Consider the following 17,076-nt stretch of genomic DNA (forward strand, 5'->3'; position numbering starts at 1 on the left):
GATTCACGCGCCCCCCATGTGCCTGTGGCCCGTGTCCCTTCGATTCTAGTGTATCCATGCGTCATTCCCTGGCTGGTTCTTTTTGATGTCTCCTCGATTTCAGCTCCTCTTAGATTACGCTTTTACCCTTCCCTTTTATAAAAGCCCGCTCGATTCTCTTTCTTTCTCATTTAGTCTCTTACTCTCCTCTAGATTTACTCTCACCAACACTCACCCCTCTCTTCTTTTTGGCTACTCCGATCAAGCATGCGGTTGTACTTTGTGATTTTCTTCTGCCCAATCTCTTGTACCAGCTGCTCTCCCTCCTTCCTCAGGTTGGTCTTCTTCCCCCATTATTTCCCTTTACTTGCTGTTTTGCGCATTCCCCTTTTGAACTGAAGATTTCCCCATCTCCAATCTGTCGTGATGGTGTGTCTTCTTCTTTAACTTCCTCCCCCCATGTCGGATTCGGATCCGACGCCTCTTCCTCCTCCCCTTCCCGCGGTGTTGCCCCTCCCCCTCCCCTCGATCCGACCGAGGCTCCATCCACTTCAGGGCAACCTTTTGCCCTTCCGCTGCCTCCCTCACGCAGCCATAGACCTAACCTATAGGCTGTTAAGGCGGCTTATGGTATACCTACTGATGTCATATTAGAGCATGTGCCTAACCTAACTTACTTTCCTCACCTAGTCCCTTACAAACCGGGGTGTCTCGTGGCCACGGTAGGGCAGATTGTTGCCGGCCTCCGCTTACCCCTCACCCGTCTTGACGTTGAGGTGTGTAACCATTTTAACATTCCCCCTTGCCAAGGCATTGGTAACTTCTTGAGGGTTATGTATGCCGCGAACCATTACAACAGATCTGGCATCCCCAAGATAACGGTTCGCGACATGACCGCCCACTTTTACATCAAAAAGAGCACCAAGGATGTCAGCGTGGGCTACCATTCTTTCTGCGTCCGCCCTAGAAAACAACATTTTGTCATCCGTGTCACCTCATCAGACAAGGTGTGGCACCATTATCCGCTGTACATCTCCGGGAACTTCCTATCTGCAGATCTTCCTTCTGACCTGAACCTTACTCATCTGGCTTTCCTTCCCAGCGGTGAGTACCCCTTTTATTTACCTTTTAATGTGTATGTTCCTTGGTTCATCATCTGATCTTGCAACTCTTTTCTACAGGTTGGCGACCGGACTCGAAGTCGCGACCCTACAACCACATCTCCTCCACCATTTTTCAGAAGCTCCGCGATCTTGGACCCTCTCAAGCCGCGGTACTTGGAATTGATCCTACCACAGCCACTCCACTACTCTCAAACCCCCAATTGAATGTTATTGGAGGGTATAGTTCCCCCTTTTTTCGTCCCCCTCCACCCAAGGAGAGAAAGCCGCGGAGCTCCCCGCCTCCCAGAAAAAGACACCACCCCAAGAAATCTCCCCACCACCCAGTACATACCCGCCGTCCCCCACCTCATTCTCCCAACTCCCCTTCTCATTCCGCAGCCCCTCCTTCTTACCAATCCCTGACCACTTGGGAGGATCAATACCTATCTCCTCATTCTCCCTCTGCAGCTTCCCCCCCCTCTGACATGGGTGCTAACAAGCGAAAGCTCTTTGACAGCGACTCGGATGAGGATGCTGTCACCGAAGTTGTCCCCTCCACTGCCGCCCGCTCATCTCTTGTCCTGGCTTCTAAGCGTTCGTGGACTTCTGTGTCTGATGAGAATCACGCCAATCAGTCTGCTTCCTACCTGCCCCTACCCCTATCGTCATGCAACAGCAGGAAGGAAGGAGGTGGCTCCCGATCCGGAAAAGGGTCAGCCGACCGCCCTTCCCTTTTTCCCGCGCTTCAAGGTCTGAAATCGCACCATCAATATCAACGATTCAGCCTTGGATAACCCTGCAGTGGCCTCCTCCCTGTTCTATGGGTCTCATCTCCCCAAAGATCTTGCGTATGCTGAAGGGGGCTCTTTTGATAATCACCGAACTTCATTCTACACTAGGCTGGGAGAAGGTACCCTTTTCCTTGCACTAGGTATCTTTCCTCTTCTTTTCTAAGTAACCTGACTCTTGTTCTCTCTTTCAGATGAGCTTGGATATCTCCTACATGATCCGCGACCTCTTTGGCGCAAGGTCCAGAATTGAACAGTTGGATAAAGAAGTCGCCCGTCTTGAACAGCAGAATGGGGCCGTGGAACTAGATAAGCTCAAGACTACTGAGGCCTCCCACCTTTCTTATATGGATAAGGTTAATGACCGCTTGAGTCATCAGCGCGAAACCCTCTTATCGCAGCACAATGCAGCCATCGCATCTCTCTCCTAGAAGCATCAAGAAGATATAACGACCCTCCTCAAACAGCATGAATCTGACATGGATGAGCTCTAGGACCACTTCCGGGCCCAGGTTGACAATAGGGTGGCCAAGAAGGTCAAGGAGGAGTATGACAGGCTTATCAAAGAAGTCCGCCTCCTTCCTGAAGCACCTGCCGCTGGCCCTGTGTCTGAGGTCGCGGTGGAGCCCCTAGAACCTGCTTTCGAGGTAGCTGCCTTAGTGGCCGGGGTGATTGACGTGGCTGCGGATGCTGTTATAGAGGAGGCCACTGATGCAGTGATTCGTGAAGATGTTTAGATATCCCTTGTGTTGAGAGTAGCTTTGTTATGCCCTTGCTTGGTCCTATTTGTTGCTGTTTTTGTCACACTCATGATGCTACCTTTTGTCATGCTGCATTTTGTTTTATTTCCCCTCCTGATGGTTGAGGAGGACTGATTGTGATGGTTGTTTTATTTTGTTCCAATATGTTTTTGTCTATGCTTTATCTATTTATGGGCTCAATAGCAGTGAAACCCATCCTTACAACTTTTACCTCTCCTGCTGGAAGCAACTCACTTTGCCTTCCCTCTCTTGACTCAGCGATTTGATTGCCCCTGTCTATGCCGAGGCACCTCACCTTCTCCTTACTCACGTCGGACCCCTTGTCCGCGGCATGTGGAAACCTCCTCGCCTCCACTTGCCTAGGACCTCGTATCCGCCATGGGGCAACTCATTTTACCCCGGCTCGTATGGGACTTCATACCCATCATGGGGCAACTCATTTTTCCCTTGTTGAGCTCAGACCTCTCGTCCGTGAAGGGCTCTTCCCCTCCATTTCCTTCCCTCTGAAGGACAAGCGAAGTTCATGCAACAGTATCCATCCCAAAAGTGCTATGGTTTTATATATATACAAATAGCTCATGCAGCTGACAGCTTCTCTCATTACATTCACTCTTGAAACTTTTTCAACAATCTTACATTCCATGGTCTCTCCACCATTTTCCCTTCTAGGGTTTGTAACCTGTAGGTGCCTGTCCCTCCCACATCAACCATAATGTAGGGTCCCTCCCAAGTTGGACCTAATTCCCCTCGCTCACTTTCTTTGTGTTGGGGGTCACCCGTCGAAGCACCCGATCTCCTACTTTGAATCTCATCAATCTCACCCTCTTGTTGTACTGCCTTTGGAGGTGGCGATGATATTCTTCCAGTTTAATGCGTGCGGTGTCTCTTCTCTCTTCCGCCAAATTCATGTCCCTGGACAGGATACCCCAGTTTGACCCATCCTCAACAGCTCGGGTTCTAGTGGTTGCCGCCACCATTTCTGATGGTATCATGGCTTCTACGCCATATGCTACGAAAAGGGAGTCTCCTTGGTTTAATTCGTCGGCCCAGGCCCCTTTCTTGTCTTCCAGTTTCCTCTTGAGATTGTTAAGTATGGTTTTGTTGGAGGACTTAGCCTGTCCATTGCCCTCGGGGTTGTACGGGGCGAACCCCCTGCTTAACATAATAGGCTTGTAGAAACCTCTTCACCTTCAATCCCGTGAACTGGGTTCCATTGTCCGCGATAATAGCATAGGGCAGCCCGAACCGACATATAATGTTCTCCCACAAGAATTTGACCACTTGCACTTCTTTTACCTGCTGCAGCGGCACGGTCTCAATCCACTTTGTAAAGTAGTCGGTTGCGGCCAACATGAATCTCCTCTTACCACTGGCTATGGGCAGCGGTCCCACTATATCGAGAGCCCACATCGCGAATGGCCATGGACTAGACACGTTGTGCAGCAGCTCTGCTGGAGCAAATATCAGTTGAGAAAACCTTTGACATTTCTCACATTTTTTGGCAAACTCCACAGCGTCTCTTTTCATGTTATAACACCCCATTTATTTTCTTTGTTTTCCCTATTTATTAGGGTTTAAAAAAATATAATAATATTAAAAAGAAAAGAAAAGGATAAAGATAAAATAAGATAAGATAAAAACGTGGGAGAGTTAGAGGGGTTTGGTTACAACCGAACTCTCCCTTTTTGTTGGTTTTTTTCTAGTTTTTTGAAAAAAAAAAGAAAAGAAAAACAGAGAGAGACGTACAAGAGAAAAGGAGAAGGAGTGTTTACTGGGGGAGAGTGCTTGAGTGGAGAGAGAGAGAGTTTTACTCAAAGAAGAAATGGAGGTTTCTTGTTGGGGGATTTGTTGGCAACAGGAGTGTATCACGGGTGAGTAGACTGACTTTATATACACAGTTGATTGACAGTAATTGTTTATTCTAGTTATGTGTTTACAGACTTGAAATTTTTATCAAGCAATTCAATTTCTTCTTCGTGGAATCACTATTTTTGGTTATAGTTTAAATGCTCTCTGACATAAATGGACTGTCATAATATAGATTCTACAAAAGTACAAAACAGTTATAAAATCCAAGAAAAAGTATGTCTATATAGATCCAAGGAATTGATTACATATGAGTATAGTTTTACTTCTGGTCTGACATGGATTCTCTCTACACTCTGGTATATATGGATTTTCTTGTATTGTCGTTGGTGGTCTGTAGGGCATTGATTATTTGGGATCCCTTCATATATATATTTGAATCTTTGATTCTTACGAGTATGGAAAAGTTTGGTATAGCTATAGCTGATGTGGAAACATTATTGAAGGTAAGAATAGATTTGCTGAAATTTTAAAAGAAAAAATGGTCGTTTAGTACCATGAACTTTGCTGGTTTTATCAATTTGGGCAAAGAACTTTTTTTTGAGCAGTTTGGGCCATGACCTTTCTTTTTTTTATCAGTTTGGGCCACCGTTACCATTCCATTACTTCACATGCTTATGTGGCGTGCCGGATGTATATGTGTTCGACCAAATGCTCATGTGTCACCGTTGAAGTGCACACCTAATCACCGGTGACGTGGCATCAAAATTTCAAAATGTTTCAAACCCGAAATTTCAAAGTGTTTCCCCAAATTCATAGACAAAAATCCCTAATTCCCTAATTCAGACAGAAATCCCTGGGACTGTTATTGCTTTGAGTTGCAGGGGCTTTTTGTAATCAAATGCAAACAAACAATTAGCAATGTATTCAAATGCAAATAAGAGGTTGAGTTCTTTTCTTCTTCATCAGGGAAACTGCTCAACCTCAAGTACGGCTCTGACAAGAAGACATCTATTAGTAACAGAATTATGTTCAAAATAGTTTTAGTTTGCTTCAAAGTGATGGTGGTTGTCTGTTGCTTTTACTGCAATTTCATGGAGTAATTTGTTATGACTTGGTGATGTTTTTGGCTTCCTTGTTTATTTTGATAAGCAAGTAGCAGTATTAGTCTTATAAGAGAACTACCTGGAATAGAACCATAAGCAGGTAGCACTATTCGTAGCTGTAGTCTGTAGACATGTAGTTCACTAAATTGAAGAATCCAACCATGCAGACCTTTCAGAACTGATCGATGGGTCCTAAAAAAAGTGTTCACTAGCTCACCTTTCTCTTAATTGTTTGCCTGTTTCTCTTAAGTGTTCACTAAATTGTTTGCCTGTTACTAATAATTCTGTTGCAAATCTCTGACTAAGCCTGTTCCCCGAGTACCGCTTGCTAACTACACGGCTAACGGAACTTGGTAACTGATAGAGGTCTCCTGTTTTCAAGTAGCCCTCCGTCTTGTCTTAAGCGAGCTTCCAGGCCATTTATCCTTATACCGATCGATTATGATCCTTGGTATTTGTTTTCGGGTTATGGCGAACATGGGTTTTCAAAACCCATTACTGATGATCTGTGCGTGCTCATATAAAGAAGATGAGATGATGCATGATGACATCATCACTATTTAGTTTGGGCATACGACTTCTTAAACTTAAGTTTCCTTTGGGCTTAAGTTTTAGCTTCTCTTCCTCCCTTCTTTCCTATTTCGGTAAAATCCTGCACTGGTGTACAGTGTTAGTTCGTATAGGATAGGAAGTTTCTTCTTGGCCCTTTGTTCTTGTGACTCGGCTTTTCTGGGGGTTCCTTATGGCTGGTCTTGGGTCTGCTGTTGACGGTCCCTCGGTTATGGGAGGACAGGGCTCCTGGAGAGCTTTGTTTTCAGCTGGAACAAGCTCAAGAAATACTTCTCTGAGAAGATTTGAGACTCATCAGGTGGATGGGATAGCGGAAATTCCAGCTAATATTGTTGAGAAAGGAGTCTCTATGTGGAGTGAATATGTGGTGGGGTTTTTGTAGAAAAAACGGCTACCTTTCCAATGGTTAAAGCCGCCTCGCTCTCGGCAAAGGAAGGTTAAAGGCGCTTTACTCAATATCAACCGATCGTGAGCTTTTCTACTTTAAGTTTAACCGGGATGAAGACAGAAAACAGGTATTGGAAGCAGACCCGATATTTATAGCAGGTAAGCTATTTGTGATTCGTCAATGGTCTCGAGAAGTTGAAGCTCAAAAGACTAAGATAACAAGTATCCCAATTTGGGTAAAACTTATGGATTTGCCAAAGGAATTGTGGATGATCGGGTTGGGATATATAGTTAGCTTGATTGGGGAACCCTTGCGAACTGATGAGGCCACCATTGAAAGAACTAGATTGATGTATGCTAAGATCTGTGTAGTTGTTCCTATAGACTATGAATATAAGAGTTCGATTCAAGTGAAAATGGGGGATGAAAAAATAGTTATTAATCTTGAATACCCCTGGGTACCTCTGTCATGCTCTAGGTGTAATAGGTTTGGTCACAAGCTTTCAAGTTGTCCCTATCGGCCAAAACAAGTTTGGCGTGTTAAGCCTGTAAACTGTATAGGGAACACACATGAGGAAGTGCAAGTTCAAGAGCAAGAGGATACTACAGATGGGGGCTCTAATTATGCAGAATGTGAGGATGAAGGGGCAGGAGAACAGCAAGGAAATGGATTGAGTATGGTAAACTATGTCCCAGATTCAGAGGAAGGAACAGGCTGTCCTATGCTAGTGGCCCAACAATTAGTAATGTCCGACATTCCTCGAAAGGATAGCATGGCTTCAGCCCAGAGGGGTTTAGAACTAGTGATCCATCAAGACACTCCACCGGTTCTCGACCCGGCTTCACCGAGAAAACCCGGATATTAGCCAAAAGGAAACAGTTTACGGAAGGAACAAAATCGCTTTAGTGTTGGCGGCCCGTGACGATGAGATTGAGGGCGATATTTCAAGAAAATCTGTAGAATTCTTCACGATCATGAGCCGGTTAAGGAAAAAGGTGGTGAAAGCTAAAACCGGGCACGTGAAAAAAGCGTAACTCAAATGAGATAAACAATGAGGATGGAAGTACACTTCGGGAAAGCATGCTTTCGTGTATCTGAGAGGAAGAAGAAAGGTAGACCAAAGGGGTCCGGTAGTAATAAACATTAAGCAAAATGATCAAGATTGGAACATGGAATATCAGGGGACTAAACGAAATAAAAAAAAAGCAAAGGAAGTGAATAAATTCATTCTGAAGAATAATCTTTGCTTGTTGGGGCTTCTGGAAACGAAAGTCAAGGAGGAGAAGAGGAAAAAAATTAGTGATATATGTGCTCCGAATTGGCATTTTGAGAGTAATTATAGTAGTAATCCTAGGGGTAGAATATGGATTCTTTGGAACCCAAATTTTGTGGACGTGAGTAAGATTCAAGAGACAGCTCAGTTTGTACACTACAGGGTGACTATTCGTCCTAACTCAGCTAGCCTCATATCAACGCTTATCTATGCGAGTAATAATAGCCAGGAGAGATTAGGGCTGTGGCAGGATCTGCGGCAGCTTCACAATAGTTTTACAGGACCTTGGTGTGTACAGGGAGATTTTAATAATGTGCTCTATTCTCATGAGAGGATAGGGGAGCTGGTCCATCCTCAAGAAACAGCTCCTTTTAGGGACTGCCTAGTCGATACAGGGTTGTTTGATTTAAAAGCATCAGGGTGTTATTTTACGTGGACTAATTATGGAGTAGGAGCAAATAGGAAATGGTCAAAGATCGACAGGGTGCTTATCAACATCCTCTGGTCGTCTTTGTTTGTGCATGCCTCAGCTGAATTTCTTCCACAAGGAATTTTGGACCATTCTCCCATGATAGTCTGCTTGGTTGATGCTGAAAAAGGGAGAGTTCCCTTCAGGTTTTGTAATTCTTGGGCCCTTCATGACAATTTCAAAGAGTTGGTTAAGCAAATTTGGGATACAGAGGTGATGGGCAGTTGTCTATACATACTGGTCCAAAAATTGAAGATTATGAAGTCTAAATTGCGAGGATGGGCTAGGGTGCATATGTCCGATATTCATATAAAAACTGAGGCAGCAAGGGAGGATCTTCACAGGTTATAGAAAGAGCTACAAAGTTCCCCTACAGATCTCCAGTTATGCGAAAAGGAAAGAAAAGCTAGAACTCTCTTGTGTAAATTGATTGAGATGGAGTATATGGATCTTAAGGCCAAAGCTGAAAATGATTGGCTAGATTATGGCGATAAAGGAAATGCATTCTTCCATCAAGCAATAAAAGAAAGAAGGAACCGTAATTTTGTGTGGACTGTTTCAGTTATGAGCGGGGTAAAACATGAAGGAGTAGCACAAGTGTCCAACGCTTTCATCAATTTCTTTCAGGACCTTCTGGGAGTTGAGGCTCAGATGACGAAAATCTTGGGTTCTTTGTTGGAGGACATACCAGCCAGGGGGTGGTGGATACAAAGATACAAGCAGAAAACCGTCGAGGAAAGAGGTTACAAATGGGGAAATTATACGAGCTTTATTTGATATGGAGGACTTTAAATCCCCAGGGCCTGATGGCTATACAACATTCTTCTTCAAAGATTCATGGGACATAGTCGGTGAAGACTTCCTAAGAGCTGTCAAGGAAGTGTTCGGTCATAACAAAATTCATAAAGGTACTAATGCAACATTTCTATGTCTGGTTCCTAAAAAGCCTGTTGTTTCACAGGTTGATGAATTTCGTCCGATTGCATGCTGCAATATTACTTATAAATGTATTGCTAAGATTCTCAGTAATAGGATGAAGCCTTACATGGAACAGTTGATCGCTCTTAATCAGTCAGCATTCGTTCCTGGAAGATGTATACAGGACAATCTTCTACTGGCTCACGAATTGCTCAGAGGATACAACAGAAAGCATGGGCCGCAGAGATGTACTATCAAAGTTGATATCCAAAAAGCTTATGACACTATTAGCTGGGAATCTCTACTGCTGGTGCTCAAGAGATTCATATTCCCCGACAAGTTTATTGGCTGGCTAGTTATGTGCTTCTCATCTCCTTGGTATTCAGTCCTTGTCAATGGTAGTCCATATGGATTCTTTGAAGGGAAACGAGGGTTAAGGTAAGGTGATCCTTTGTCTCCGTATTTGTTCGTACTGGTAATGGAACTGTTAGGTGGTCTGCTGAAGCAAGGGCTCCTGTTGAAAGGCATCAAGCCTCATTCCGTGTAAAGACTTGCAATAACTCATCCGAAGTTTTACTGATGATGTTTTACCGTTTTGTAAAGGGGAAGTCGGCTCTATATATTGGTACGCTAAGTCGGCAATCAATTATTTCTCTTCTCTCACGTGGCTGAAGATAAATACTCAAGACGCCTATACTCACCGGGTAAAGTATGACAAATGATGATGGGCTAGCTCTTGCAGGGTTGTTGGGGGTTCAACTGGTCACCCCTCCCATAAAATATCTGGGGCTGCCGCTCACTTCTGCTAGAATCAGCTCCAAGGATTGCTTGCCACTTATTGAAAAAATCACCATGAGAATGTCCAACTGGAAGAACAGGTCTTTATCTTATGCGGGCAGATTACAGCTTATACAGTCTATCCTATCCTCATTTCATATATATTGGGCGAAGACTTTTATCATTCCAGTTGGTGTATTGGACAAGGTCGCTAAACTCTGTAACAGATTTCTGTGGTCTGGATATTTGGTGCAAGTGAAGATGAATAAAGCAAGTCATGCAACTTTGAGGTTGCATAAAGAGGAAGGAGGACTGAGCATTATTGATCCTAGGGTATGGAACAAAGCAGCATACTGTGGGTTGGTATTTAAGGTTGCTACTAAGGAAGAAACTCGTGGGACGGTGGACTTGGGAGTACCACATTCGACGTAAAACATTTCTCGACTATGAAGATTCCTTCGGATTGCTTTCGTGGGTGTGGAGGAGTATACTGAAACACAGAAAGATTGCTCGGAAATATATTAGATGCTTGATTGCTAATGGAGAAGGAACTAGTTTATGGCACGATCCTTGGATAGCCTCTATGTTGCTAATCCACAATGCACAAGCTAGAAATTTCATCCATGAACCAGATGATGCTAAAGTAAGCGAGCTGATTACGAACGGTACTTGGAACGACAAGGTCCTTAACTTGCCAGACGGGGAGTTGAAATCAATAATCTTACAGACTCCCATCAATGTCAACATGGCTCAAGATTTGGTAGTGTGGACTGCTACAAGTTCAGGTAGGTTCTCCACAAAGTCAGCTTACATGTCCATCAAGAAGATGAGAGAAAAGGTTGGTTGGTACAAATTAGTGTGGGGCAAATATAATCTTCCGAAACATTCGTTCATCACCTGGCAACTGTTTGCGGGATGTCTGGCAACACAAGATCGGCTGATTCGTAGGAAGATTCTCTCTCACTCAGAGTGTTGTTTGTGTAACGACAAACTCCCAGAAAACTCGATGCACCTCTACTTCAATTGTGCGTTCACAAACAAGGTTTGGGCTGTGGTTAAAGATAATCTGGGGTTGGGAGTGGTTCGTGAATCCACTGCTGAGTGGCAGTTTCTGTTGCGCAAGACAAGATCGAACACGATCTCAAGTGAGATAACAAGGGTGATGATTTGTGCAACTGTGTATGGGATTTGGAACGAGAGGAATAGCAGGAGGTTCAGGAACAGAGCTCATTCTGCAGAGTCGATTAGCAGCTACATCATGGAGAAGATGAAAACATACTTGCAGCGAGTTATCAAGTCCACTGAGGACTCTTCTTCAAATACAAGGTATTTGATTATGTAGACCGGGTATTGAGATCACAATAAGGCAAAGCGAGGCAGAGCTAGTTAAATGGACCAAACCACCTGTTGGGTTCGTCAAGATCAATTTGGATGGGTCGGTGACTGAAGATAGTGCTGGATATGGCGGTATATTGAGGAACCATGAGGGATCTCCTATACTCTTATACATGGGAAATGTGAACTTACGATCGGTGATTATCCAAGAGTTAAAAGGAATTGAGGCCGGTCTTCCGGCAGCTCTCGTTTAAATCAGAATATGATTACGGTTGAATCGATTCTCTAAGAGCGATCCAAGTAATTAACGACAGGAGATGAGCCCTTGGTACCGCCTCGATCTGATGGAAGGCATCCGAGGCTAATGAACCAATGTGGGTCGGTTAGTGTGTCCCATGTGTATAGGGAAAAGAATAGAGCGGCAGACCTGATGGCTAAGACTAGTACTACTCGGGATAGAATTATAAATCCTGGAGTTACTTTTGTAAGCATTCCTCCTCTTACGTATGAGCTTAATGTTATAGTAGAGGAAGATGTTATTGGTAAGTTGTACCAGAGAGTTTGATTAATACAGGTTGGGGTCTGCCAAACCCTTCTAAACGTTTCAAAAAAAAAAAAAAAAAAAAAAAGTTTGTTAGAAAAAAATGAACTGTTTCAGTCTTTTTATGTAGCGGATTTGGGCCCATTGGGTCCATGGGTAAGTCCAACACACATAACAGATGTTTGTACACATAGGCAGCACACATAACAAACGTTTGTACACATAGGCGGCCGTTCGTACACATAGGCAAATTTTCTAACGGAAATACACCAGTGGCCCAAACTGATACAAAAAAGAAAGGTCATGGCCCAATTTGCTCAAAAAAAAAGTTCTTGGCCCAAATTGATAAAACCAGTAAAGTTCATGGTACTAAACGACCATTTAGGTTAGCGCTAGTCTGATTTCAAGCTCAATTTTGGTTTAGTTAGAGTTTGAACTAGTTTTTTTAGAAAACACGAAAAAGTAAGGTCTGAAAGTCTGCTTTTCAACCCACTCAACCTCGTCTCATTCCGAGGTTTGTGGATATGGTTACGGTGTTCGGAAGTTAGCACGTCAGAATTTTCTGACTGCAGAAATCCGGATTTGTGCCTATTTTCGAACCACGTTTTCACATAGTTAGGTTCTGATTCAAACTCTTGCCAAAACATGAAAGAGTGAGTTTTCTGAGTCTTCTTTCCAACCCAATTGAACTCGACGCATTCCGAGGTCTGTAGAGACAGCTATGATGTCGGGAAGTTTGGTTGACAGAAAATAGTGCGTCAGAAAACGGTTTCTATGCAATGTGTTCAAGTACAGTTTTAAAATAGTTAGGGTGAGAGTTTGAATTTTTATAAAACATAAAAGAGTAAGATCTGGAAGTCTGCTTTCTATTCCAATTGGCCTCATCGTATTCGAAGGCCTGTGGAATTAATTATGATGTTTGGAAGTTTGACTAGCAGAAAACAGTGCGTCAGAAATCAGTTTCTTTGCAATGTGTTCGAGCCTAGTTTTGGCACATTTAGAATGAGATTGGGTTTTTTTTTAAAACATGAGAAAGTAAGTTCTGTGTGTCAGCTTTGCAACACAAAAAGCCTCGATGCGTTTGGATACCTGTGAAAAGAGTTGTGTCATTCGGAAGATAGTCCGTCAGAAATCTAGTTTGCTAAAAATTATGATTTTTTACCATTTTCAACCTAAATTTTCTTCTAGATGGGCTGAAGTTGGGACTTTGAGTTCTACATGAAAAAATATATCTACATACCTTAGTTTCTAAATAATTAAGTTACATGTCACTTGGATGAATGTAGGAAAAACTATAGCATTGACAAGTTGGCTAGAAAACCTACCGTGTTATCTTTTATGTGCATGAACCTATTTTGGGAAATATGTTTATTAATGAACTAAGAGTCTCTTAAACTCTTCTTGGGTGTATTATATAGTGTTTGTAGTCTACTTTTAGACTATTGTTTTATTTGGAACCGACATGGTTCATAAGATTGTTTTTTTTTAATCAAAAGTAGAAAAATATCCATTTGTGAGTTTTTGGATTTAAAGATTCATAGTGTATCTCTAGGTATGAAACTTTACGTATATGATTGTGGGAGTATTCGAAACTTATTATATGTGATTCTATATAGTATAAATTGTTGTTTTACTTAAAGGTACATACAAGGATTTTGATATTTATGGGTTAAAAACTACGAAGGCTTGATTCCAATCTTGAAAGATTTGGATACGTAGGCAGCTTTGAACAAAAGTGCAACTACTATATCTATAATATATATATTAGTTTGTGTGATAACTATGTGATTGTGTTAGAAATTACTGTTGTTTTGAGACTACATAAATATATATGTGTGAGATAGAAGTTGTATATGAATATAGACTTTAGTATATGTGGATCTGTTTTGGGCATTAGTGTGTGTGGACTTAAATTTGGGCTAATGAACTATTTGTTTATGATATTGTGTATATGAGTGTAGTTATGTAAATTGTATTTATTTGATTATAAGTCTGTTTACATTCAATGATATTTAAGTGCTTGATTTGCCTTGACGCGCGAAAATGACTCTCTGCATGTGTGGTATGTTTTGACCTGAGTAATTCTAGTATAATTATAAGTGATAATAATGTTTTAATGTGTCGCCCACATCTTTAGAACTCTCCATGCCTCAGGATTTGGTAATGAGATATTATAACTTGTGATGTCATGTGATAGATGGGTATTCATTGAATGTGTCATGAATGACCCGGGTATTCATTGAATGTGCCATGAATGCCCCAATAGTTTGGACTGCCCTAGAGAGGAACTAAGGTATTCGCCTTGCGGGTTGGTCGTATTCCTTGAATGTACGGGAATGTAGGTTTGGGTATTTCTTGAATGCGGCGGGAATAACTCAGGGCATTCATTGAATGTGCCATGAATGGCCCGTTAGTGTTATGATGGGTATTCCTTGAATGTGGCGGGAATGACCCAAGGTATTCATTGAATGTGCCATGAATGACCTGATATTTTATTAAGCCCAAAGGAGGCTTTGTGATTATGTGTATGGAAAGCCCAGAGATGGCTGTGACTTACAAGTTATGAGTTTACAAGATGAAAGTATGTTTCCTGGAGGCGATATCCCGCTTGGGACATATGTCTTGTAGTGGTACTCGGTGTGAGTGAGGCACACGGATATGTGTGATTTGTCAAATGTGTGGAGTGCAAATCGTGGAGTAGGAACTAAAGGTTGGGCTGTGTCTTTGAATAAATGAGTCAACAAAATAATTAATAAGCAAAGTAAAATTTTTGATTTTACGTGTGATGGAGTTATTGCATATGATGTATATAAGTTCTTATGAGAAATATATACGTGGTTTGTATGAGTTGATACTCACAAGGGATTAATGTACTCCTTGGGTGTGATATTTCCCCATTCTCATAAGTAGACGAGTGGTTTTTAAGTAAAAGTATATGAATTGTGTGATGTTATGGATGTGAAGTGTGACTATGAATAATATTAGTAAATGATTGTGATTTCTATGTGACTGTGAATTGACTATAACTTGATATGTTATTACGAAACTATTAATGACTTGTGATAGTCTGAGATCTATGGTTATGCACGCAGAAACTTTATGACGTAATGATGTCATATGAATGACTACCTTTGATATAGATATTATGATAAGTGGTATTCCCCGAATATGCGGGATGAACCAGATTATATTAATTAAACTTAAATGTCTTAAATGAGATTTGGTTATGAATGGAAATTTGACTGGCTGAGATAAATCATTTTATTGTGATGTCTAACTCTGTTTTTCAGGAGGGTAGGATCTAATAATCTTTTCTGCAGGGACGTAAATATCCTACCCTAAGGCGACGTGTTGGCTTAAAGGTAAGGCATACCAAACTCATATTTAATTAGGTTATCATATGTGCATTTAATAAATGGAATGTAAGTGGTATTGTATTGTGAGTTATTTTGGAAAGTGGGAATGACGAGTACTGTTATATGATATTCTTGGAATTTGTATGTTGGGGGTGAAATCTTACTTGGGAAGAAACTACACGCCATTTTTGGAAAACGGAACTATATTGTCTTCCAAGTTGAAATTGTTGGTAATGTTATATTTATTTATTTGAAAGATTATTATATATATTTTGTTGTTAGTCTACTCATACAAGCAAATTCAATTTGCTGACCCATGTTTGGTTTGTTTTGCAACGTGGGTGTGTTCTTGGGAACATAGATGGTGGAGTATAGTGGATGAAGACACGTGACTTGGATTTGCTCTTGGAGTCTTCTGGTTTAAGTTTTTCGAAAGTGTACGGTTTTGAATTGAAACAAATGTAATAGAGTTGGTTAGTAAAAAATTTATTTGTAAATAAAGCTACCGTTCTTCGGTTTAATTTGATCTCAGATTTTAATATCGTGGTTGATAATATGTTAGTGGGTTTTGTTTCACCCCGGGTTTCCAGATGATTGAATATCAGTTTTAATTTTTTTGGAAATTTGGTGTGTGACACATGTGAGGCCAGAAGTATCCTTGTGTTAACAATTGGTGTACCGTTGTCCTACCCGCTGAATGGCTCCCACAATCTCCCCCGTGTAGCTCCCCGAGCACCTCTTGCGCCAGCCTCGGTCCCAAACATTTCAGTAAAGGTCCGTTGAAATTCCTTCTATACAATTCCCCTTCTATCAGCGTGTATCTCCGGGATGCTTGTTCCAGTCTTCGTTTCTCTCTGGGGTCAATCACCTCCCCAAGAATTGCTTAAAAGGCTCCATCCAACCTTCGTCCTCTTTAGCGATATTCAGTATCTCCAGAGGCTCCTCGGTACTCGGTCTGTCCAATTTCCTCACCTCGATGGTCCTATCCTCGGATCCCGCCAGCGGCCACATAGGCCAGAGCATCTGCGTGGCGATTCTCCCCACGATTCAAGTGAACGAATCGGATCTTTGTGAATTTCGCCGCCTAACTGCGTAAGACTCCCAAATACCTTGCCATTCTGGGGTATCTTGCCGTGAACCCTCCATTTGCTTGGCATACAACTAAATTTGAGTCGGAGTACACGGTAAGTTCTTTCACACCCAAGCTCTCAGCCATCCTCATGCCCGCAATCACTGCCTTATACTCTGCCTCATTATTTGACGCTGCGAATCCCAACCTCATTGTCTGCTCTAGTCTATTGTTATCCGGTGTAACTAGTACCACGCCTATTCCGCTGCCTGCATCCGTTGCTGATCCATCTGCGAATACCCTCCAACCATTCCTCTCATCCCATGGGTTCAAGTGATCCAATTCCTCTTCTCGCTCAGGCTCCAAAACCATCTCCTCACCCCATGTAGGATCCTCTGCAGGGAACTCTACCAAAATCTTTGCCACTGCTTGAGCTTTCTCCGTCGTTCTAATCTGATATTGGATCTCATATGAACTCAACATCACGGCCCATTTTAGCATTCTTCCTGACTTCTCCACCCTCAGAGCTTGTTTAAGGGGCAAATTCGTAACCACGATCACTGAGTGGGATTCGAAATACGGCTTCAGCTTCAGGGCTGAGAATATCAAGGCAAGAGCATACTTCTCCACTCAGCTGTATCTAGTCTCCGCATCTAACAAAGTCTTGCTCTGGAAGTACACTGGTTTTTTTCATTTTATCCACAATGCGAACGAGGAACGAGCTGATTGCATACTCCGTGACCCCCAGATACAAATATAGCTTCTCTCCTAACTCGGGCAGCGACAACAGAGGTGCTTCCCCCAGATACCTTTTTAGCTCTTGAAATGCTCTTTCAC

The 17,076-nt window shown here is 42.3% G+C and overlaps 3 protein-coding genes across 3 annotated transcripts; 2 read left to right on the plus strand and 1 right to left on the minus strand.

Annotated features, from left to right (window-relative positions):
* The first annotated feature begins 7,670 nt into the window (after nt 1–7,670).
* LOC147512075 (uncharacterized) lies at nt 7,671–8,594 on the plus strand. Its single transcript, XM_086598637.1, has one exon. It carries the CDS (start codon nt 7,671–7,673, stop codon nt 8,592–8,594), a length of 924 nt encoding a protein of 307 aa, XP_086454763.1.
* An 84-nt stretch (nt 8,595–8,678) lies between these two features.
* On the plus strand, nt 8,679–11,838 carry LOC147512076 (uncharacterized). Its single transcript, XM_086598638.1, has 6 exons — nt 8,679–8,985; nt 9,044–9,599; nt 9,653–9,786; nt 10,195–10,366; nt 10,464–11,264; nt 11,679–11,838. The coding sequence occupies exons 1-6, from the start codon at nt 8,679–8,681 to the stop codon at nt 11,836–11,838; spliced, it is 2,130 nt and encodes a 709-aa protein (XP_086454764.1).
* A 4,416-nt stretch (nt 11,839–16,254) lies between these two features.
* LOC147512077 (uncharacterized) lies at nt 16,255–16,740 on the minus strand. Its single transcript, XM_086598639.1, has one exon. The coding sequence runs from the start codon at nt 16,738–16,740 to the stop codon at nt 16,255–16,257; it is 486 nt and encodes a 161-aa protein (XP_086454765.1).
* Between the last annotated feature and the right edge of the window lie 336 nt (nt 16,741–17,076).

This window comes from Coptis chinensis, chromosome 3 (assembly GCF_015680905.1).
Source record: "Coptis chinensis isolate HL-2020 chromosome 3, ASM1568090v1, whole genome shotgun sequence".
In the NCBI taxonomy this organism is placed as follows: Eukaryota; Viridiplantae; Streptophyta; class Magnoliopsida; order Ranunculales; family Ranunculaceae; genus Coptis; species Coptis chinensis.